This window comes from Anabrus simplex, chromosome 4, assembly GCF_040414725.1.
Source record: "Anabrus simplex isolate iqAnaSimp1 chromosome 4, ASM4041472v1, whole genome shotgun sequence".
NCBI classification, from domain to species: Eukaryota; Metazoa; Arthropoda; class Insecta; order Orthoptera; family Tettigoniidae; genus Anabrus; species Anabrus simplex.
The window spans coordinates 275,786,692-275,811,201 of record NC_090268.1 but is presented as its reverse complement, the minus strand read 5'-3'; the positions used below and the strand labels follow the sequence as shown (position 1 = coordinate 275,811,201).

The 24,510-nt window shown below is 36.6% G+C and overlaps 1 protein-coding gene across 1 annotated transcript in view; it reads left to right on the top strand.

Annotated features, from left to right (window-relative positions):
• LOC136871872 (trichohyalin) overlaps window positions 1-24,510 on the top strand; it is a 371,843-nt gene that overhangs the window by 291,605 nt on the left and 55,728 nt on the right. Inside the window, exons 10-13 of the mRNA XM_068227389.1 lie at window positions 3,644-3,783; window positions 3,894-5,025; window positions 5,074-6,168; window positions 22,573-22,830. Coding sequence (XP_068083490.1) covers window positions 3,644-3,783; window positions 3,894-5,025; window positions 5,074-6,168; window positions 22,573-22,830 — 2,625 coding nt within the window. The remainder of the gene's footprint in view (window positions 1-3,643; window positions 3,784-3,893; window positions 5,026-5,073; window positions 6,169-22,572; window positions 22,831-24,510) is intronic.

Here is a 24,510-nt window from a genome sequence, read left to right as displayed (position 1 = left end):
GATTACTAGGTGACACATGGTTAGTGTGACAAATAATTTTGGCCCTTATTCTTGGCTTTCTAGACTGAGGCTGCTGTTTCACCCACAGATGGCACCTTAATTGTTTTCAAGTAGGCTGAGTGGAACTCAAACCAGCTATCAGATTTAGCTAAAAATTCCAGGGTCTCCTGATAAGAGACAGACTCACTGCCCCTTGATCATGAGACTGAAATATAAGGACACAAGTTTTTATTGGTTTTCAACATTTAAGAAATCTACAGCACTTATAACATTTTAAGAAATCTACAGCACTTATAACATTTGAGCAAACTGAACAGACACATTAATTTACATTTTATCTCCTAAAATTGAATAAACTGCCTCTGTGGTGTAGTGCTTAGCATGATTAGCAGTCAGGCCCGGGTTTGATTCCTGGCTCTGCCACGAAATTTGAAAAGTGGTAGGAGGGCTGGAACGGGGTCCACTCAGCCTCGGGAGGTCAGTTGATTACAGGGTGGTTCGATTCCTTCCTCAGCCATCCTCGAAGTGGTTTCCCGTGGTTTCCCACTTCTCCTCTAGGCAAATGCCAGGATGGTACTGTACCTAACTTAAGACCACGGCTGCTCTCTTCCCTCTTCCTTGTCTATCTCTTCCAATCTTCCTATCCCCTAGCAAAGCCCCTGTTCATCATAGCAGGTGAGGCTGCCTAGGCGAGGTCCTCCTTCCTATTTGTATCCCCTGACCCAAAGTCTTATATTTCAGGACACTGCCACTGAGGCAGTGGAGGCAGGATCCATCACTGAGTCCAAGGAAAAAACCAACTCTGGAGGGTAAACGGATTAAGAAACAAAGAAAGAAAGAAAGAAAGAAAGAAAGAAAATTGAATAAAAATTTTTGTATGGTGAACTTTTCTGTAAATATGGACATTGAAAATATGTTAAAATCTTATTGGAACATTTCAAACAATCCCCTACTTTCATCATTGTAAAAATGTAATGTTAACTGAAGTTTTCATGGTTACTTGTAAATTAGGCCTTTATCTCACCTTGCAAAGTCTCAAAAATTTACATTCCCATGACATAATAGATAGTACTTATCTAGTGCATAAAGCATATAAATAACGACAACTTCCACAATCCATTTTCTTATAGAATATAAGGTAAAATCAAAATTTTATTCAGACTTGAAAATATTGGAAAATTTGCATCCTGTGAAAAGTTTACAAAGAATTCAGACTTTTGCCTTGAATATACTGTAGGGTTGTCCCTTAAAATGTCTGGCAACCCTGGTTGAAATTATGATATTGTATTTAATTGTGGTCATTGTTATAGCCTTACATTTTACAGTCTTTCAGTCTTTGGAAATTGTTCAGAAGGTGTTATTTGATAACTTCATACCTAACAATTGTATCTGAGTTTGTATATGTGGTAAATTGTGAGAATAAAACTCATTCTGTTTGATTAAGAAAAGATATTTATAAATCAGGAGTGAAGTAAGTACATCCCAGGAAAAGAGTATGTATGAACTGCACGTATTTTGATACACTGTGATATTTTTCAAGTTAATGATGAGAAATTAAGTAAGACAAACATTCAGTTCTTTGTCAAGAATGAGTAGTTTTAAGATAATCGTCATGAACTTTGTATCAGACTGGACCTGATAGGAGAACTCATGTGCATAAGAAATATCAGCTGAAATACAAACGTAACATATGTGTTCTATACAATAACAAATCATTTACTTTAACACAATCACAATTTTATTAATACAATTCAACACCATCTTCAAAACTACAACCAAGGAAACTACATAACAACATAGAACAAAACACTGTCTTTCTTCTGCTGGAAATCAATTACTCGCAAAAGGTATAACTTGCGTTCTCCACATTCTCCCACCTTACAAAAAGCAGTTTTGCAACACATCGACAAACTGAAAATTATACCCTTACACTGCACTCATAGATGTGAGCCACTATAAATCTAGTTTGTTGAGTGGTCGAACGGCTCTACCACAGTGAGTTTTGAATTCACTCCTGTTTTCACTCCCGGAGTCACTACTGGTAACATCTTTGTTGATTACTACCTCTCCTCTTTGGTGTTGTGAAGCATTGATAAAATCCTTCTTCTTAGGACAATTTAATATGAATGTGGATAATACTAAATCAGAATTTGGAAACATTGTAAAACAAAGCAAGAACCATATTCCAAGAAAGTATGTTGTTTTAGAATTGACACATACATCAGATTTCAGTTCCAGATATCAGACTGACCTTGTAAATATATAGTATAATCCAAAAGTTACCTTAAAGACTTAAATCACTCCAGGATCCTCTTCCAAATATGTCCTGATTAGATACAGAAGTTCAAGAAGACAGAAGAAGTAGCAATCAGTTTTTAGACATCTTTACTATTTTGTAAACTATTAGTATATTTCATTCTGAGAATGGAGGAGAATGTTGTCATAAAAACTATATCAGAAATATGTTTTATGTATATGCATATGGAATAATGTAAAATTTATTAATGGCAATCACTACCGTAGTGAGTCAAAAGACTCCAATGATGGAGCTAGTAGGTTATTCAGGATATGCTGGTAGCTTGGATGTTAGAGATTGAAACAAATAAATTATCATAAGGATTAAAAATTATCCAGTTTGCTAAAAACACAATGTACTGTATGGAATCAATGAAACTCATATGGCTATATACAAAACAGAGATCAATCACATCTATTCTTCCTGGATATAGAATTAAGCATGTTAAATCAGAGAAGCATGTTGAAGCTACCAACTCCTCTGGTATGATGAAAATAGTGTAAATATCAACATTCACCAGTGAATTTTGACATCCACAGATTTTCACAGTGTCATGGTAACAGATCCATAAATTTTAATTTTGGTGGCTAGTAGTTATTATGGGAGAATAAGCATATTCATTACCTGAATTTAATTTCTTGAATATAAATAGATGTCAAAATTTAAAGGAACACTATGCAATTACATGAAACCTTCTTTTACTTCATGTTTGTACTTTCAGGAAATTTTGAGGGAATTGTGTATGGTATTATAGATTCCAAAATTTCAATGATACCAAGATACCAAGCAAGAAAATGGATGTTTATTTTTCTGAGACTTGAATCTATTTTTATCAAAAAGCATTTATAATCTCCTATACAATTTGGGAAGTTGATTGGAAATTGAAATTTATGCATCAAATTTCTGTATGTTACTTAGATAGATAAAGTGTTTTACTGAATGATAATTCATTTATATAAATATGCATCTGCTTAATACAGAAAAAATCTGACACTGAAGATAAATGTTTATATTTGCTTGATTTAGCATGTATCCTCAATACTATACTGAAAAGAAAAAGGAAAGAGATCTTTCAATATCCCAAAATGAAGATATTTTAAAAGGCAAATCAACTGAACAATATTCAAGAAAGTTTGATAGAATACCCAACTTGATTAAACATGAAATATATATGTGGACCTAATTTTTCCTCCTTTCATTAACTATATATTTTTGTTACTGTACTTCTAATCTACCATGTTCTGTACAGTTTTCAAATATTCCCATTAATAATGCAATCTTTTGTATAATTATGTATTAACTGTAATAAATTACTTCCTAATTTTCTTCATTTTATTTTATTTTTAGATGGAAAGAGACGATGCAATGACGGAAATAGAAATCCTGAAAGATAAGTTAGAAAAATCTCAGGTTGTGTCACAAAAAGCAGTTGAAGACAGAGAAACAGCAAATAAAGAGTTTGAACGAATGCTTGAAAAGTATGACAGGTAAGTCATGGACAAAATACTTAAGTATATACTTGAACATAATTTTGATAAGAAATTTGATAATACTTTACTATAAATGAATAATATAATTGTATATTTTTCATTCCAAGGTCACAAGGAGAGGTTTATCGCATGCAGAACAAACTGGAAGCAGCAGAAGCAGAGAAAGATAGGTTAGAGATGGAGGCAGAAAAAGCACAGCTCCTAGCCACCAAAATCCGGGAAGAACAGCGTAAATTACAGGATGAACTGCAGCGTGTCCAAGAAATGTATGATAGAGCAGCTTTGCAGCTAGGCCGCACAAAAGAAAATGAAGAGAAGTTCAAAGAAGAGATGGATCGCATGGCTGTGGATCTTGACATGATGCGAGAACGCTATGAGAAAACACAGATAGAGATGAGACGAATTCAGAGCGATCGTGAAAAGTTCCAGGCTGATAGTGAACGTCTAGCATTTGAACTTGAGCGCTCACATGCTCAGTGTGGTAAGGCTCAAGCCAGCAATGAGAAAAGTCAGGAAGAAATGGCTCGACTTCAGGTAGAATTGGAAAAGATGTATGACAAATATGACAAAGCACAAGTAGAAATAAGGAAAGCTCAAACTGAACTAGAAAGGTATCGAACAGAATCAGAACAGCTTCGGGAAGAAGCTGAACGTTATGCTGCTCGTATGGGGAAATATCAGGATGTACAAGAAAGAACCAAAGAGGAACAAGATCGCTTGAAAATGGAGGTTGAGCGCTTGAGAGAGAAACTGGAGAAGACAACAGCAGAACTGGAACGAGCACGCAAGTCAGAGCAAGAGGCAGTGAAGCTACGCATGGAACTGGAACGTGCAGAGGGTGTACGAGGTAAATACCAATATGAGCAGGAGAAGTGGGCAGCAGAGGGACAGAGGCTGCAAACAGAATGTGAGAAACTACGAGAACGTTATGATTCAAGTCAACTGGAGCTTCAGAGAGCTCTTGTAGTTAATGAAAAACAAGAAGAGAAGTTACATGAGCTGCAGCTGGAGCTAGAACTGAGCAGAGCAGAGGTGGGGAAGTTGTCAGGAGGCCAGGAAAAGCAGCAAGGAGAACTAGAACGATTGCATATAGAGTGTGAGAAACTCCGAGACCGACATGAGAAACTTCTACTTCGCACTGATTCACTGGAGAAGGAAAATGAAAGACTCAAGATGGAACTAGCACAAAAGGAGAGAGTAGCAAGTGTAGGAGAAAAGAGTAGATCAGAAATGGAAAGAGTAAACATAGAAGTTGAAAAACTGAGAGACAGACTGGATAAGACTCAGACAGATCTAAATAAGATGCAGCAAGCTAGAGATCAGGCAGAAGCTGAAGTAAGTAGATTATCAAGAGAATTAGAGAAGTCACAGCTTCATCTCGGTAAATACCAAGAAAATAATGAAGCTGCCAGGATAGAATTTGAACGAATGGCTACCGAGCTTAGCAGGCTCCACGAAAAGCTGGAGCGTGCTCAAGCTGAAGGCCGTAAAATGTCTGAAGAAAGAGAACAATGGGAAACTGAGAGAGAAACTTTGAGAACTGAACTGCAACAGGCTAAACGTGCCATAGAGCAGTTGCAAGATTCTCAGCAACGAACGCGGTATGATATGGACCAGAAAATGCATGAAGAAAATTCAAAGATGCAACAAGAGCTTGCTCATGCAAATAAAGAAAAGGATAAACTTGCTTCCATTCTTGAAAAGAGAGAGAAACAAGGAGAGAAGCTTGAAAAACAGATGGGAAAGTTAGAATCAGAAGTGAAGCAGCTGACGTTAGAACGCGATCAGCTTGTTATTCAGTTAGAAAAGTCACAAGATATGTTGATGAATTTCCAGACAGAGTTACAACAGTCAGAATCAGAACTTCATCGAGAACGGGAAGAAGTTCGCCGTCTCAAAGGAGATCAGCGACGATTAGCCCAGGATGCAGAAAGAGGCACCAAAGAAATATTGGAGAATAAAGAGAAAGAAATTACTAAACTGCAGCAGCAATTACAAACTGTACAAAAAGACAAAGACAGAGAAAAACAGCGTGCTGAGAAAGCTGAGAAACAACTTCAGGAAGTGGGACTACAGGGAGATATGGAAATGGAGCAATGGAGGAAGATAGTAGATTCAGAAAAGAACAGAGCTGATGCTGCTGAAAGGACAGTAGCTGAGTTGCAGAAAAGAATGCAGGCAACAGAAAAGCAACTTCAGGCACAACAACAACAGATTGCACAACTGCAGCAGCAAGCTGCACCCCCTGGAACTAAAGATGAAATGGCAAAATTACAGAGGGCACTGGAAAAGTCGCAGGAAGAGCTGAAGAATGCCTCCGTTGAACGAGAAAGATTCCAGGCGCAGTTGGAGATGCTTGTCCAAGAGCTGGAGAAGAACCAGGTTAGTTGGAGGATTGCCCAAAACTCAACAGGTCTTAATATCACATTTTCTTGTACATATGTGTTTGTCTACTTTTGTGTGTGCCTGATTTTTATCTTGGAAGAAAACTGTGTGCAAGCTTGCTTCTTTCAGTTAATGTTAATGATTGAAATGTTTATGTTTCCAATCATGAGACCTTGTTATAAAGAATATTTCACACCCATCACATAGCACAAATACACATTCACTTACCATGGTTTCTAATGCAATACGTAATAGCTTGTCAGCAAAGCAATGCGTTGTAGTATCACTTGCATCCATTCATTATGACTGTGACATGGCAAATTCCTTATGACAAGGCTTGTAATTTTTGTTGTTGTTATTTTGGATGAGCTCCTTACGAGGCTCATAATCATTGTAATTGGCACACTGTTACAATCTGAGCATTATATTTAGCATGCTCCAACACAATATTATACCTGTACTCTTTGGGCATATCCTCCAACCCACACTAGTTCATTTTGTTCTATAAGCATTTTCCTAGACTAAATGTTTTATGTTTTTGCACAAGATGCAACATGAATCTGTGGCATAATATGTGTGACACAATGAGCTATTGTCAAAATATTGGTTGGTACACTTTTATGCACAAAAATTCATGCTACATTCTATGAAACATTTTTATTTCTGTATACCCATAATGCCTTTCTCTGGAGCATGTTCTACAATACTGAATTGATGTACAGAAAACTGAAGAGTACAGTACCTTTATAGAAAATGAGAATACTCTGCTCAGTTAAATGGAATTTTAATTGTAGAATGAAAAGAATGTTATGTTTGTATTAATGTTGTTCTATGTATGCATAAACTACATGGCTCTAATGTATATTTAAGTTATGTTTATATGGCTGAATAGTGTGGCTTTTAGGGCTGTGTGCTATGTGTTAAGTGTGTAATTGAGCTTTGTTTAAAACCAGCTCCAAAATTTCATCTTAGTGACAAAAATTGATTATTCTTGTAAATTATCAGGAGAATGTATCATATTTCATACATTTATTATGTGTATTATCCATTATTTTCTAATGCTAATGATGTATTATTAGATTTAAGACTTGTTCTTGTTATTATTGCATCTCTTCAGTCATTGTAAGAAATAGATATTTTTAAGTACTGTACTGTTAACATGATACCTATTTTAATACATTAATCAGCATCGTGATAAGAATTCATAATGGAAAATATCTTAGACAAATACCTAGTCTAGTTTGGTAAATTTCTCCACTCATCATCTTATTTCAGTTTGGTTTGTATGTCTCATTGGCATGCATTCCTTCATAACATAGCATATTTTTAACTGTTGATAAATGGTAGTCAGTTTTGTGAATGTTACGCATAACTTTATAAATGACATTTGGTCCTTGATTTTGAGAAATGAGATTTAATTTATATATCTGTTGTAGACAGTTGCTTTGCTTAGGGTCCATAGAATGCTCTCTCTTGCTTCATGGAATGTAAATACTCAAAAACCAGATGTTGGGTTTCTAATGATAAACATGACAGAAATGTTTTATGTTTATCAATATTTCTGGAATGTGTGTCCCATTCAGTGCTTGGAAAGACCCTTTGACACACAACTTGTTCATCTTTACTCACTTTTTATTATGAGAACTAAAGTGAATGTCATCAGATTGTTCTGAAGATTTCTTTCTGCATGAATTGTGACTGTTTATTGTTTCCACATTTTTAGCTTTCAACTGATTTTTTATGAGACACAGTTGTAATTTCTAATGGGTTATGTAAATGCATGTTATTTACGATAAGAGCATACTGGATTTACTTGTATATAGTGAGTGGATTTTATCTCTCTAACTACGTGAGCTATTTTACAGTATACCAAAGATATGTTGGAAAAATTGGAGAGAAGTCTACCAAATCTCATGTAAATTGTAGTCAAGAGAGGGGATGTGATAAGTAGCACACTTCAACCATTTACTTCTTCAGTACACAAAAACCAAGTTTGCATGAGCTGAATTAAATTAAAAACAGATTTAAATCCCTACCACTTGGAGTTTGCACCATTGAACATTAACTTATTTATCAAAGTCTTCCCATCCAAATCACACCATTCACCATTTCATCAATCATGATTCTTAAAATAATTTTTTGCATAATATATCAGAAGAAATGTCCAGTACTTATGAAATCACAGAAAAGACATGCCAGTATAGAATGTTTGTACCTATGAAAATATTGAAAAAATGTCTTAGAAGTAATATTTGTGTATGGATCTGCTGAATCTTATCAATGACACTACCATATATACATAGTGATGGATTTGATGTTTGGTAGGGACTGTCTGTAGTGCAGTTTGAGGGAATGGAAGACTTCTTCATTACTTCTCATCTCTGATAATGTATTGTCAAAATTATAAAACTTTCATGACTTTTCTTCTTTGTGCTGGAATTCAGATTACAATATTGTGTATGTATTACGAAATTGCATAATACCGGAGGGGGAGAGAGTGAGCGAATGAGAGACTATACATGCGCATGTGCTTGCAGACTTGTCATTTTTTTAGGCCTTCACCGTGGCCTCAAACATACATCACTTGCCTCTTGACACTCCAGTCCTTTTGGCCACACATACTTTAGTACTTCATTTTCTTCAGTACTGTGGTAATGCACATTGTCAATTACTGTAACACTTCTAGAGGGGAGATCAGGAAATAGTTTCTTATTTACCTACTTATAACAATTTACCTCATTCATTTGGCCATGGTAATCTCCTGCAGCCTTTTCTGCTCTTAACATCAGCTTTGACTGGGTGAATAGGCCATGCGGTTAGAACTTGCATTCGGGAGATAGTGGGTTCGAACCCCACTGTCAGCAGCCCTGAAGATGGTTTTCAATTGTTTCCCATTTTCACATCAGGTAAATACTGCGGCTGTACATTAATTAAGGCTACGGCTGCTTCCTTTCAGCTCCTATGCCTCCCTATCCCATCATTGCCATAAGACCTATCTGTGTCGGTGTGATATTAAACAAATTGTTAAAAATAAAAATAAAGGAAAACCACATCAGCTTTGCACCATTGATAAAACTACTCTTAGAACCAGCATGGACGAACACCAGCCTGTTTAAAGAGCTCCTGTGGGTTGTAACTCCTTGAATACTCTCATTCTGTCAACATTTTAAAAGTATTTTTTACATCACACCAACACAGACAGGTCTTATGGTGATGATAGGAAAGGACAAGGACTGGGAAGGAAGCAAACATGGCCTTAATTAAGGTGCAGCTTTAAAATTTACCCATTGTGAAAATGGGAAACCATAGAAAACGATCTTCAGGGCTGCTGATAGTGGGGTTTGAACCCACTCTCTCTCAAATGCAAGCTAACAGTACGTGACCCAAACTGCATAGCCAACTCATCCGATCTACATTTATTGAATGTAAGGTTATTGTCTACCCTAGATTCATCTATACAAATGATGTTCCTTTTATGAACCTGGTATTTTTTCATATGTCTTAAATAGTTACCTCACCAGTAAACAATAGTTGGAGGCCAATCAATATGTTCCTATTACTGGCACATCTCTTCCACCTGAACCTCACATTATGCAAAAAATTTCTGAAAGTGCACACCTTCCATGGACAGTTTATTTTCTCTTTAACTGCCATGTGGCTGTGGGAACAACCCTCTGCATTAGATAGAAGTTATTTACTATGCCTCATATGACTCATCTATCAAGCCATCACAATGAACTTGTATTCTTCAGATCAAGGCCTCCTTTTACCTGGAGTAGGCTACTCAATGAAGACCCATCAGTATGAAGTCCTTCTTTCAGGATGGTTGAGATAATTAAAATGGATACATTGCCATAATTCACAGCCTGCAAATAAATCTATTTTACCAAGTTTGTGAATTTTCCCTGTTTAACTTCCTCATCACAGCAATTTTCAATGTTCCGTATCACTTCTCTAGCCTTGCTATGAGTTACCTTTCACTTCTTGCTAACGGCAGACATTACAGTCTTTACAAAACAGTTACTCACACAGATATACAAAGGGAAATAGAGGGCAACAGCAGTAACAACAGACAAATGGCAAAAACTGAGAAAGAAATACGAACAAATGAGGAATAATGCAATGGCAATGAATGCAGAGAAGGCTTGATTACAACTGATAGTGTCAAGGGCTGCTACCTGAGGGTAAAAATAAATCTCCTGGGCAGTAGTGGAATAGCTATGACAATGATTACGTCACAGACTTGGCTGAAGAAAACCCTTTGTCCTGTGCTTCACCAGACACACGCATTCTTCTGATCTCCCAACATAACCTATGCTGCTCACAAAAAAGGATAAAAGGTGTCGACTTACATGTGGAGGGGGGACATTAAACCCAAACATGCATCATGCAAAGAACTTGCTGAAACAGCAACAACTGAAGCTGGTAGTGATGATCTGTGCTCGTGTTATGTCAGGTGATGTATCGGTGAGCAATGAAGGCAAGGTGAGACTGACAGGCATGGGAAGACCTATCACACAAACAAGTCACACAAGCTGTGACTCTCCTATAGGAGAGATTTATGCAGCTCAAATTATTGCAACCAATCTGTAGGCTGTGAAACAGATACTAGCAGCTTAACACTGTCGAACGCCAACAGAAATCTAGAAAGGAAAGGAAAACAACATCCACTGAGGACCAATTCCTTCAAATCCAGGCTCTCTGTAATCATTGCAGTACAAGATATATTGCTTAATGCCTCTGGAACCTATGTAAGTACCTAAACAGGCTGCAAGAGAATGAGAGAGGGTCAGCTCAGGTCCAAGAGTTGTCTTAAAGTGCGACAGTTGATCTCACAACATCACAGAAAGTATTTTTGGTTTGCAGAAGAGTGTGTCCATTGGCATTTCTGATACAGAACTCTGATATTGTTCACTAATGAATCAGGATTCATGCTGTCTGGAGCAGATGGTTATGTCAGGGAAATGATACATTAATGTGCAATGAAGCTCCCGCTCACCAGTAGCGGTGATTGGGAATCAGAAGTGGAGGGGCACAAAAATTTATGGACAGCAAAAAGTACCTGGGTCTCAGGTATATAGCAGATGGGGGAGAGGGTGGTTAGACATCAAATTTTTAAAAAATAGCTCTAAAATGGTAAGCTTTTTATGCTCACTGAATGAATTTCGATAGAGACATAAAGGTTGACATTCTACCAACTTAAGTGCGGTAATAATAGAAATATACAATAATATTTTCACTGAAGGAACAATAATTACACATGTATTACAATTAAATAGAAGTACGACATGATCATACAATTAAAGTCATTTAGTATTTGACTACACACTAACAAACAGACATTAGATAGAAGTGAACAGACATACTGACTGAGTGAGACGGCAAGTGGGTGACCTTGGCAAAAATATACCCCAGCTACCCTTTGTCACAGAACATGTACAATTCGCGATGAACGACATTTTTGTGCATGTTTCTGCTAAGTATTTTCTTAATAATTAAGGAAGTTAAAGGAAATAATTAGCTGAAAAGACAACAGATTTATAGATTCAGGTGGCTAAAATGGAATAAAAATTTAATTGTTTCTTCACAAGGTGCATAGGTGGGGGGAGGGTGACTGGCGAGACCATCTGGAACTTTACCTACTTTTAGGACAAGAAAACTAAGTGTGCCTAGTTCAATGAAGTGGAAAAATATCTTAAAGAAATGGTGGTCACACAGAAAGACATGCAGGAGCATGATCCACTTAATAAGAAACTTCAAGCACACTACAGATTTCAAGAAAAGCTGAAGCTAACAAGAGAAAAGGCATGGAAAAGAACTAACACTGGGAACGAATGAGGGAAAAGGTAAAAGCCCAAGGAAGGAGAAAGTTGAAATGACATGGTCCATAGCTTACCAAAATGTAATTCAGGAATCTATCATCAAAATCATCATTGTCTCCACTAATCTAGATGCAATCAGATCAAGCAAATATGGTTTCTCTCCAATTTACTCATCTTTCCACCACTCCCCATGTCCACCCACTATAATTTGGGTCTTCAACGTCCAATTCATTGAAATATAATATTTGACATAGTGTACGTATATTTTTTCATCATTATTTGCAATTGGATTTACGATATATTTTTAGTATTATTTACCAGATTTTGAAAATATAAGTTAGTAATACTGCATACAAACCAGCTGATGCAGGAATACAGTGTGCACATCTCCTAGAAGTTCATCAGGCTGACCAAAAGTATGGCTTTAGATTTTCAGTTTAGGAAAATAAATCTATAATTGAAGTTAAATTGCACTCACCATTAGTCGTGATCATGTGCAAGTAAGCTGGTCAAAACATGCTGTCTTTTGAGCATGCTCCCTGAGTAATATTTTAAGTTTTGACTATAATCTTGTCATGTTGTGCAGTTATTATTCTTTAAAAGGCACATGATATCTTGTTTGAAGTACAGTAATTGGACTGAACACATAAAGGCTGGATATTATAAAACTGCAAATAATATTTCCACAGCACTTGATGTAAAAAGCGACAGCATCAGCATCTACTCCCAGTCTGATGTCATCATACTAAATAACACATCAATAAATTTCATCACAGCCTTCTGTGAAGTTGTATTGAAATCACTGCTCGATTTAGCTACGTTTTCATGCAATATTTACCATTCTTAATTTGATGGTGGATGTTCCGATCTTGGCCCTGTTGTACTCGTCAAATGCTGTACTGGCGATAGTCCAACAACTCTTTGGTATTATTAGGGCCCGGATTCATATGCACTAAAAACTCTGAAAGTATGCATGCTCATATGCACTAAAAAAATTGTAAATATGCACGAAAATATGCACTAAAATTAAAACAAAATACACTTACCAGATGCATTATTTAATTTTAACTCAGAGTTATATTGACAAATATGCTTAATTCCTTGCAAAATGATGCATGTCAGTAGGTTTCAACAGTTTTTCACGTTTCCAGGAGTTAATAACTTTCTGTTGTTGGCCAGAATTAATTTTACGCTAAAAATGATCTTTCTACGTTGACGGATGTAAGTGGGTAATACTTGAACACTGGCACTGACTGCTCAGAACATTCTTCTGGCAAAATCTTTGGGCATTTTTCAGTTTAATCCAGTGAAACACTGAAGTAGACAAAGAGCAAGTTAACAGATGAACGCACTTGTTTAAGCAAACCTCGGGAGGCTACTGTAAGGAGAAGGAAATAACTATTGTGAAAAGCATCATTATCCATCTACCTGCTTGTATTGCAACACTGAAAGCTTTCTCCTTGATCAGGGAAGGCTTCTTATGTTGCCAAGGGATGTATAACATACAGAGTTCATTAGATTTTTCATTTCGTTCAGATAATCTATCACACATAAGAGAAAAATATGTCTGTATATGCACTAACGCTAAAAATATCCAATAACATTCAAAATGTGCATTTGCATATGCACATATGCATTTTTTTTTAAATCTGGGCCCTAGTTATTATATATAAATAGCTCTATAATAATAGTATAAATGGCTGCAATTCTCTTCTATCTTTAAAAAATTGTGTCTGAAAATTTTCCACATAATAGCCCTATTTTGGCAACTTAATATTTTCATTAAAAATGTGGCCGATGTGCAAGTAAATATGGTATCACAGCATCAACAAAGTGGCATCTGAAGCTGTCCAGCACAAGTAAGGCCTGCTTTTGCAGCAGCATGCCAGGTCATCACTGCCTCACAGAACGTACCCAGTCTCGCATCATTTTCTGATCCAACCAGCCTTTTACTGGAGCACATACGTGGAAACTCTATGATATGATATATGATACATTATATATGAGATACGATACGATACGATACGATACGATACGATACGATACGATACGATACGATACGATACGATACGATACGATACGATACGATACGATACGATACGACATGACATGACATGACATTCTTTGATAATATCCTGTGTTCAAAGAGAATGTACAGAGTTAGTTTACAGCCATCTGCAGTAATGGCCAACATCACCGTACATGTAACTTTTCGTTGCCGGATTTTTAATTAGAACACTTCCCACTCATCAGAAATAGTAGTGTTCCTTGTCATGTCAAATACACAGGGGTTTGGTCAGCATTGCCAGTCTGTGAAAGGAGGTACAAGTTCTGCTACCTTAACCCAATCACATGCTTGTGAAACTCTGAAACTGTGTTGGTAGTCCTTAGGCAATTTTTGGCACAAATATGTTTTCCGATGCAATGACGGGTTATTACGCCACATAAGCAGAGCCACTCAACCACGACTTGCCTTGGGGAAACACTGCAATCATTGTTCCACATCTCTCTCACCCTTTCCAGTAATGCTTCCTCAACACCTGTGGGGATCTTGTCCTGTTTTGGGCCATGAAAAGCACGCCTCGATGAACCAGCGTTTTTTTAATTACACTTACTGCTTTCTCCAATTCCTCAATTATTTATCATAACCAGAAAATGCACAGCCCACTGCTCTGTTACCATCTTCTTCTGTGAATTTTACCGCTTTTAGCTTTTCCCAAGCCAAATATTTACAAAAACAAATTAGACAGTGGCCAAGTTCAGACTGTGCATGGCAGTGGCCCTTTCCTTTTGTTACTGCAGACGCACATTCATGCGACAAGTCTGCAAATTGGACATACGGCTCTTAATTGGGGCAAAACTTTATGTGAGTATTTCAGTCAAAAATTAAGGATGCGGCTAATATTCAATGAAAGCTAATATTCGAGTAAATGTAATATATCATAGATCACTATAAGAGAAGAAAGTTAAGAGTGTAAGTCAATAAACAGTAATAAGATTGATAGAATCAGTAGCATACTTTCAGATGGAAAGTGTTCAAGGAATATAACATGAAATTACAAAACTTCCTACTTTCATAATAAAAGTATGAAAAATTGAATAATTTACTCCAGAATACTACAGTATTACAGTATTACTACAGTACTAGAGGCCTGATTGAGGTAGCTATTGAGGAATATATTATATATTGTAGGATAAATTGTTGCATCAGTCAAATCTTACCCAAGTGGGGAAATTTATTCCTGAAGTCTAGTATGGATTCATATCAAAGAAAGGTATAGTAAACTTGATTTTCAAATGATGACAACTTTGAGATTTGCAGGGATAAGACTATCTCTTCATGACTTTCATACATCTTACTAAATTCCTTGACTAAAGCAATCTGAATTGTGGAAATTATTCTTGCTCTCTCCCTGTTGCTTGAAATTAATTCAGATATAAAACCCCTCCCTGTTACCATAATAGACTCTGCTGACGTAAATAGACAAAGTAGAGATTTTTTTGAGATCAGCACTGCATGAAAATAAGGTATGTTATAGAATAAAGTAGCTTTTTCTTGTATTGTATTCCTATCCTCGTTCACTTCTTTGCAAGAAGTTTGGTCTTTGAAGAGTAATCAGTCACATAAGAAAGGGCATTTCTTTTTTCATTTAAAGAGACTGAAGCATCTTACCATTTACATCCAGCCTCAAGATGAAGTCTCTTTCAAGCTTTGTAAGTTGCTAGTATTCCCATCAAATGCATTGACCAGGCATTACGTATAGTCAGTGGTCTTTTCTCATTGTGTTCATGCACACTACTGGTATTACATTACACATGATGTGTTAGAACCTTGTCTCTATAAAACTAATGAGCTCTGATTGTTATGTTGTATCATTGAAACTAAAATCATCTCATACTGATGCACTTCAATAGCAAATGACATTATAGTCAGTCATTTATTTACAAGAGGTTAACTCACTATGTTTGTCAGTATATTTAAAGCTCATAATCTTCTCTGGCGAAAGATATATTCTTCTTTTTCTTCTCTTCTTCTTCTTCTTCTTCGTTTAGGCCTAAGATGGACCATGTGGTTCTTAACTCTGGTGAGCTCTTTTCTTCCTCTTAGCCCAGTATTCCTTCATTCTAGCGCTATGGATGTCTTTTCTTTCTTGAGTCCATTTCACTCCTACTCCTGGACGCAGTGATTTAGTTGTTAGTGACTGGAGAGAGTCAGATGTCTTGACTAACTTTCTGAATTTATCTCGGTTGTAAATGTCAATGTGATCAATGTTTAGGTATTGTAGGTCTTTCCGCACTAAATTCGTCCATTTGGCATTTGTTGCTTTCCCTCTAGATACAGTGTTGAAGATTCTTGAAGTGAGTCTCTGGCTGTCCATCCTGACTACGTGACCATAGAAGATTAGTCTTCTCTTCCTCATAGCTGTTGTAATGCTGTCTATTTTATTGTACAGTTCCTTGTTGTGCCTGATTCTGTAGCCATCTCCTTCTTTAACGGGACCCATAATCCTTCTGAGGATCTTTCGCTCTTTCAGTTTTAGTTTTCTGAGTTGTCCTTTCCGGGTCATGTTTAGGCATTCTGAGGCGTACAGTACAGATGGTCTTATTATGGTGTTGTAGTGTCTAAGTTTAAGATTCAAGGAGAGGGATTTAGACTTGTATATGTTCTTACAAAGATGGCGAAAGATATATTTTATAGTGAATTCTTTTTTTTACTTTCCTTGATCTTTCTGTCTCAGTTTCGGCTTTAGAATATAAAAATGATGGTGGTATGAATGACACATAAAATATATTAATTGGTGTAATCACATAAACTGGATTGTAAATAAAGGTTACAGATATTGTCATATGGTTATGAGGGTATTTCTGTTGCACTAAGGAAGAACCTAGTACCGGTATTAAAAAAATAGAATTCTCTATTTTAATGCCAATATGGTAAATTTTGCAACAAACAGTATGATGGCAAAACCTGTATGATTCTGGTGCTAGCATTCCACACGTCTGTGATTCACCATCCTTTCAAATAGTTTATGCAGACAGCTAGTGAGACAAATAGGTCTGTAACTTCCTGCCTACTTAGGATGTTTGTCAGGCTTGAGGAGATTCAGTTGAACACCCCAAGGGGATATAAGAGACTATCCTCACTGAGGTGTTTCAACAACTGGTTATGGACATTATCTGGTCCAGGAGCCGTGTCCTTACAAAGCACGAAGGCTTGAGTGGCAAAACTGAGATGATGACCTTCTGCCTCCCACCTTAGAGCCAGGAAATCAGGATGGTTATTCCCGGAACCAGATACATCTGCAAAATGACTTGCTAGATAGTTGGCACCATGGGTGGATCAGTGCCACTACTGCCTGCAATGGAAATTCCTGGTACTGAGTATGGTCCTTATACTCCAGAAATACATCAAAGTTTACTCCACACTTGAGATGAAATGTGACATCACAGATAACACCTATCTTTCCCATGAAGCTTTCTCTGTTGAATAAGAACTCGCACCATAATGCAAAGTTTTTAAAATGTTACCAAGTTGGCCACAGTAGGCTACTACAATAGCGTTTATGAGTGCAACATTGTTATTTTATAGCTGGTGCAATATCTTCATTCCACCAAGAAATGAGTTTTTGTCTAAGAGTTCCAGAAAAAGGTGGAATGGACTCCTCAGGAGCAGCAAGAATCACTTCTTTCATATGGCTTCTACGCTATGGCTATTCGCATCATTAAAGATAGCTAGTGATGTGAACTTTGGCCAATCAGCATATTTAAGAATCCATCGGGGAGGAACTTCAATGGATTCCTGTTTCAACAAAGTAAGAATTATAGGGAAATGGTCACTCTCACAGAGGTCATCGTGTGCATCCGAACCAGCTCAGCTTCACAGACTGATGTCAATACGAGAGAAGGTGCCGTGTGCTATGCTGAAATGTGTTGGTTTCCTTTCATCAAAATGCATAAATCCAACTCTCTTATTAATTGTTTCAACTCCCTTCCTCTGGGAAAAGGCATTTCAGAGCCCCATTATGGGTGATGGGCATTAAAATCATCCTATAAGAGGAAAGGAGGTGGGAGCTGATCTATAAAATCCATTACATCATTGGTATTAAGAGGCTGGCCTGGTGGGAAATAAACATTTCAAACCATTGTTATGACAGGCAATGAAATACATACCACTATTGTGGCTCTTAGTGGAACCTCTTCACTGTAGGTATCAAAATGAGTAAAGAAGCCCAGTTAGCATAATCCCATTCTGTTGAGTGTAGTCTAATTTTTCTCAAAACCACATGATGTCCTGATCTGAGATTGGTTTCTTGAATACAGACGATATTCACCGAGTATACTACTGCTGGTTACGTGGCACTCTCATCTGGCTGAATTTTGGGATACCGGTGGGCTTTTGGGCATAATCACACAAGTAAGAGGCCTCTCCCCAAGTAGCACACAAATCAAAATTTTGATTTGGTCTAAAACTAACCGTCAAGAAAATTTTAAAAATAAAAAGAGGTCGGATGGTCACATTATCCTTTTAATCACCTTCTATGACAGGCAGGGATTACCTTTGGATGTATTCAGCTTCTCCCATCCATAGGGTGCACAACACATTGTACTAAAGCCATAATCTATTTCCATGCCTAGGTTGCCCCGTTTAGTCACCTCTTACGACAGGCAGCAGATACCTTGAGTGTATTCTTCATGCCGGGCTGAGTGGCTCAGACGGTTGAGGCACTGACCCCAACTTGGCAGTTTTGATCCTGGCTCAATTCAGTAGTATTTGAAGATGCACAGATACTTCAGCCTCATGTCCGTAGATTTACTGGCACATAAAAGAACTCCTGCAGGACAAAATTCTGGCATCTTGGCATTTCCAAAAAGTGTCAAAAAAGAAGTTAGTGCAACATAAAAACAATAATATTATCATTGTATTCTTCATCTGCGTCCCCCACCCACAGGGGTTAAGATCCTGATTAGAGTATGGTTCCAGTGTATGTGACCCTCACCAGGATTACATGATACAAGAACTGGAAAAGATGCAGAGGAAAGCAGCATGATTTGTTTTGGGTGATTTCTAACAAAAGAGTAGTGTTACAAAAATTTTGCTAACTTTGAGCTGGGAAAACTTGAGAGTTGAGAGATAAACAGTTTGACTAAGCAGTGTGCTCTGAGCTTTCAGCAGAGAAACAGTGTGGAATGACATTAGTGGGCATATAAGCTTGACCAAAGTTTTTAAAAGTAGGAAAGATATTAGAATTCAAGAGAATAAATTGGGGCAAATATTCATTTATAGGAAGAGGAATTAAGGATTGGAATAATCAGCCAAGGGAAATGTTCAATAAATTTCCATTGAAATCATTTAATAAAAGACTAGGTAAACAAATGATAGGGAATCTTCCACCTGGGTAACAGCCCTAAATACAGATCAGTGGTAATTGATTGATTGATTGACCACCTCATTCCTTTACAACTGGTTGCTGTGAAGAATGATGTGAAGATGCTGCTTGGCAAGTAGGTTGGTGTACTTATTTCACTGGCTCTAGCAGACTGATACATAATAGTACCATCTGACTTGGTGAGCTGAACAGCCGGAAATACCTTCCTGCTTATTTTTCTAACATGCCTCTTCACTGGTATGGCTTTTCACTGGCTTTTCATAACTACTGATGGTGGACATTTAGACATTAATGAGGTACTTTATTATATCACTTTTCATTTCCAGAGAACTGATACCTTCTCATTTCAGGATTTTCTTGCTTCAAACAAGTATTTCTAACATTAAGGGAAAGCTTGACATAAGTGAAATGAAAATTTTGCTGATGACACACCCTCCATGGCACATACAGCCTATTGAAGGCCTTCACTTATCAAGACAACTATTGACAAGTCAGAAAGCCTACAGATATTGGAGTATCACATGTTCCTTACGACAATGTGCTCAGCTTCACTGCATTGCTGTCTTGACTGGGCCATTGGCTCTCATGACAGGCAGTTAAACTTGTGAGGTTGAGTGAACCCCATTCTAGCCCACAGTCTAGGATTAAATTCCTTATCCTGGCCAGGAATCAAACCAGAGGCCTCCATGTAAGAGGTTGATGTGCTACTGTTGCCATCACTAGACTGGCTGACTGATGATAGAAATAAAATTCTTACCAATTGTGGAGAAATCTTGTTCTGTCTTCTAAGCCTTTAAAAGTTAATTTTGCAGTGAGATATAAAATATTCCTTTACATGGCTGTGAGCTCGCATCCGGGAGATAGTGGGTTCAAATCCCACGTCGGCAGCCCTGAATATATTTTTCCGTGGTTTCCCATTTTCACACCAGGCAAATGCTGGGACTGTACCTTAATTAAGGCCATGGCCACTTCCTTCCAATACCTAGGCCATTCCTGTCCCATCGTCGCTATAAGACCTATCTGTGTCGGTGCGACGTAAAGCAAATAGCAAAAGCAAAGGAAGCCTTCATCATTAGAAGTACACTATATTTCATCAAAGTTTGTAGAAGTAAAATGTAACATTAGAAAATAAAAACAACATGGCACTACAGTTCTGATGGGCTTGGTTTATCAGCATGAAGACGTACAGATTACAAAGTGGAAGAATGTCAATGCAACAAGTCCTCATGGCTCTTATTATTGGCTTTTAGACCAGGGTTGCTATCTCAATGTCAGATAGCTCCTCAATATTATTCTTATATAGGCTGAGTGGATCTCAAACCAGCCCTCAGATCCAGGTAAACATCTCTGACCTGACAGGGAATCAAACTTGGGGCCCCCAAGTAACAGGCAGGCTTGCTATCCCTAGATCACGGAGCCATCTAATACCCTGAACTACCCTAAAACACCAAGGGAATGAAACTAAATGTTGGTAATAATAATAATAATAATATCTATACAGCCTTGGCTACTATATGTAGCCATGTTGATATTTTTAGGCTGACTGTATGTCAGTTTCAGTGTTCTGTTTTACTCCACCTGATGGCAGAGAAACTGGAATTTTGTTGAGCAAACTATTATTAAGTTTTGATTATTTTTGTTGGGTCAACACTAAATGTATTACCAGAGACCATTTATATGCCAAAACCGTACAACTTGGAGTATTGATAAACGTTTTCCTCCCTTTTAAAAAATCCACCTACCTCTCCTGGGTTTCAACTCATGATCATTGGATTAGGAGACGAATACTCTATAACTGATCCACAGAGGGAACTTGAATGTTGGTTATATACAGTAAATAAATAGTCATTAATTTTATGAGGCATGCTCTCTTTCTTTGTATCTTGTTGGCATGATGTTGACTGTTCAACAACAATGTTTTTGTAACTTTATTTCTTCTCTTTCTACTGCTTCTTCTTCTTATTATTAAGTATACATAATAGGGTGGGATAAATGAGATTTTTCTTGTAAGAAAGGAAAAGACTATACAAGTTGCACACCATTTACTTCTCCACATTCAGCCATAAAAACTTGCTATGAAGATTTACCTAACTTCATACCTGACCTCATACAGAAACAGGACAAGAGATGGACACATATTTACTTCTCTTATTATCCTTCATTATCAGTCTTCTAATAAGCTTCAAGATTGGAATCCAGTATAGCTATATCAGTGAAAATCCATAGTTTGCATGATAGTTCCCAATCAACACAAATGGCTAAGTAATTACAAAAGTATTTTCTCGTGGCTTTTACTGAGGGTTCATTTCTGATCATGACCAGAAGATTTTTTGTGAATATAGCATTGAAATTCTTGACTTCTAATTCTGGCTAGATTGACCAACTCTTCTCACATAGTTAGGCTCCATATACATACATATATATATACTGTATATATATCTTGTCATTAGTTTCTTTTTGTGTATTTATCAGAATTGGTATCCCTGACAGCAACAAATTAGAGACGAAGGGAGAAACAATATTGACAGATTTCAGTACTGTCTCAGAAACTATGTAAGTGAAAATGTAACATATATGCAGATGCAACCAGAGATGTACCTAGTTTTCCAGTAGGCCTACCTAAATTTTACCTCTTAAATGTTGGTAGATCAATTGCCTTCCCAATGAGGGTCAGATGCTATTCACAAAGGTAAATTATACAAAAGTAAATGTAGTATGTTCTTTTCGAACTGCAAATAAAACTTCTTGTGTTTATCTTAGCCTATTATGCTACTTATTTTTCATATCCTCAAGGTTTTATCATGCTCTCTTCTGTATAATGCAACTGGTAAAGCAAATATACAATTATTGCTCAAATTAATCTACAACATGACTACTAAATTTGAGATTTTTCAACTAATTTATACTTTTCTCTTTAACGAAACCATGCATATATTGATTATTTCAAGGTAAGGTACTGTAAACATTTTGTTATATATTAGTTCCCATACTATGAGTGAAGTTGACCATGGACAAGTTCATTGACTGTTTTGGGAACTTCCAAGAACTGAGTTAGTTTTGAGTAGGTATCGTTTTATTTTGTATCCTTGAGGATTTTCTGTAGGTCCTTTTAATGATAAAATTTTATAACTTTCACTAATGGTAAGTTAAACTATAGACTGTCTAATATCTTTTATTGATTCACATTTTAGCTGGATCTTCACGAAGCGAACAGGAAACTAGCGAATGGCGCAGCGAGAGCTGGAGAAGAAGCTACCGCCCTTAGAATGCAACTAGAAGAACAAAAGAAACAGTTAGAGGACCAGAGGAGGAAGTTAGAAGAACATAAAAAGGGAGTAGATAGTAAAAGTAGACAATTAGAAGAAAAAGAAAAATCTATAGCTGATCTAGATCAGAAACTAAAGAAGAGAAAAGAAAAGCTGGATCAGATGGAAGCACAGTTACAAAGAGTGAGTATCACAAAATAGTTAAAATAGCATATGCAAGGGCTATATAATTTATTTTACGTCATTAACATATATTTATGTATATCATTAACTAAAGCTAATACTAATTGTGTTTTTGCCTTCCCACGAAACCCCCTTCTAAATATTTTTGAGGGAAATATTTCAATATTATTTCTGCCTCTCAATGTTATATAATAGCACATCCATATTGTAGCAGACCACAATTATGGGTGGAGAAAGAGAATTCTTATCATACTATACAATTATTTTTATATTCCGACTAGAATAAAGTCACCCTGAGCATGAAAAGTAAAGAATAGGTGTCTAATTCTTGTCTCATTTCTTTATGGGCACGTGTATGAAGTGAGATGAATCTCTGTAGCAAGTAATTAAATTAAATGTATATTCATACTTTGTATTACATATTGTGATATCTATAATATGAAATTTGTATTCCTATCTTGATACATTACAGCAGAAACTGCAAAACTTATAATTCAAAATATCCGTATATATTATGTCTGGTGGCTTGAAGATAATTGAGAATGTCATCTTCTTTCATGCACTCAGGGTATCGTTCAATTATCCTAATAATTATCTGACAGCAGTTACCACTGTTTAACTTTGTTGGTAATCTTTGAGTACCTATCGGTAGTTCTTGCGAATATCTAAATTGGAATTTTCATTCCTTTTTGTGCTTAGTAAGAAGCTAGGATACGTCTGAACATAGTTTTAACATTATTGTAGTGTAGTATAGTAACTTATTAGAAATTAGAGTGCCTATTCTATAATTTTGAGTAGTTTTGCAAATTTTGAAATTTAATGGTAATTTTCTTTTCTGTTTTTGCTTGGAAATAACCTGTTGTAATTAGAATACATCTGAACGTAGTTTAAAATTATTGTAGTGTATTGTAGTATCTGTACTTAGTCTGAACGTAGTTTAAAATTATTGTAGTGTATTATAGCATCTTATTAGGAAGTAGTGTGTTTATTCTATTACTGTGAAATATTTGTATAGTACCGTATATTACCGTTTCTGTGGTATCTGTAGTAACTCTCTTACTAAAATTCTGTTGTTGTAATTAGGGTAGACAGTTAAGAATTGTGTAATTCTTGTGTATTATTCTCTGTTTCCAGTAATTAACAGCAATTTTCATCGTGTTAGCCTGTTATGGGAATAAAAACAGTACAATTAAGTAGTATTGTAGTGTAGTAGTAGCCTATATTAAATAACTTACTGTCATGTGTTCTTTGTAAACTAACCTAGACAATATTTCTTTCCTTTCATTTTTATTTTGCACAGAATAAGTTATCTTATTTCTCCTTTTCTTTTCGTTATTTAGTAAAAAATGGCTAAGCAATGCGAGTGTAAGAACTGTGGGTGTGGCCAGGCATTAAGGAGTATGAGAAAGGAGTTGGAGAGCTTGAGGGAGATAATTAGGATTCTCTCAGAGGATAGGAAGGAAAGTAGGCCTCCAAAAAATGTATAGGATACAGTAGGTGTAATAGAGGGCCTGGAAGGAAATGGGGGAATTGTGGAAGACAGGTGGTCTAATGTTTTAAGGGGAAGGAGATTGCAGGCTAAGGGCTCCATTCAGGATCAAAATTCAGGACAGGTGTCGATGTGAAATCGGTACAAGTTACTGCAGGTAGAACAACCGAGGAAAGATGAGGAACAGGGAA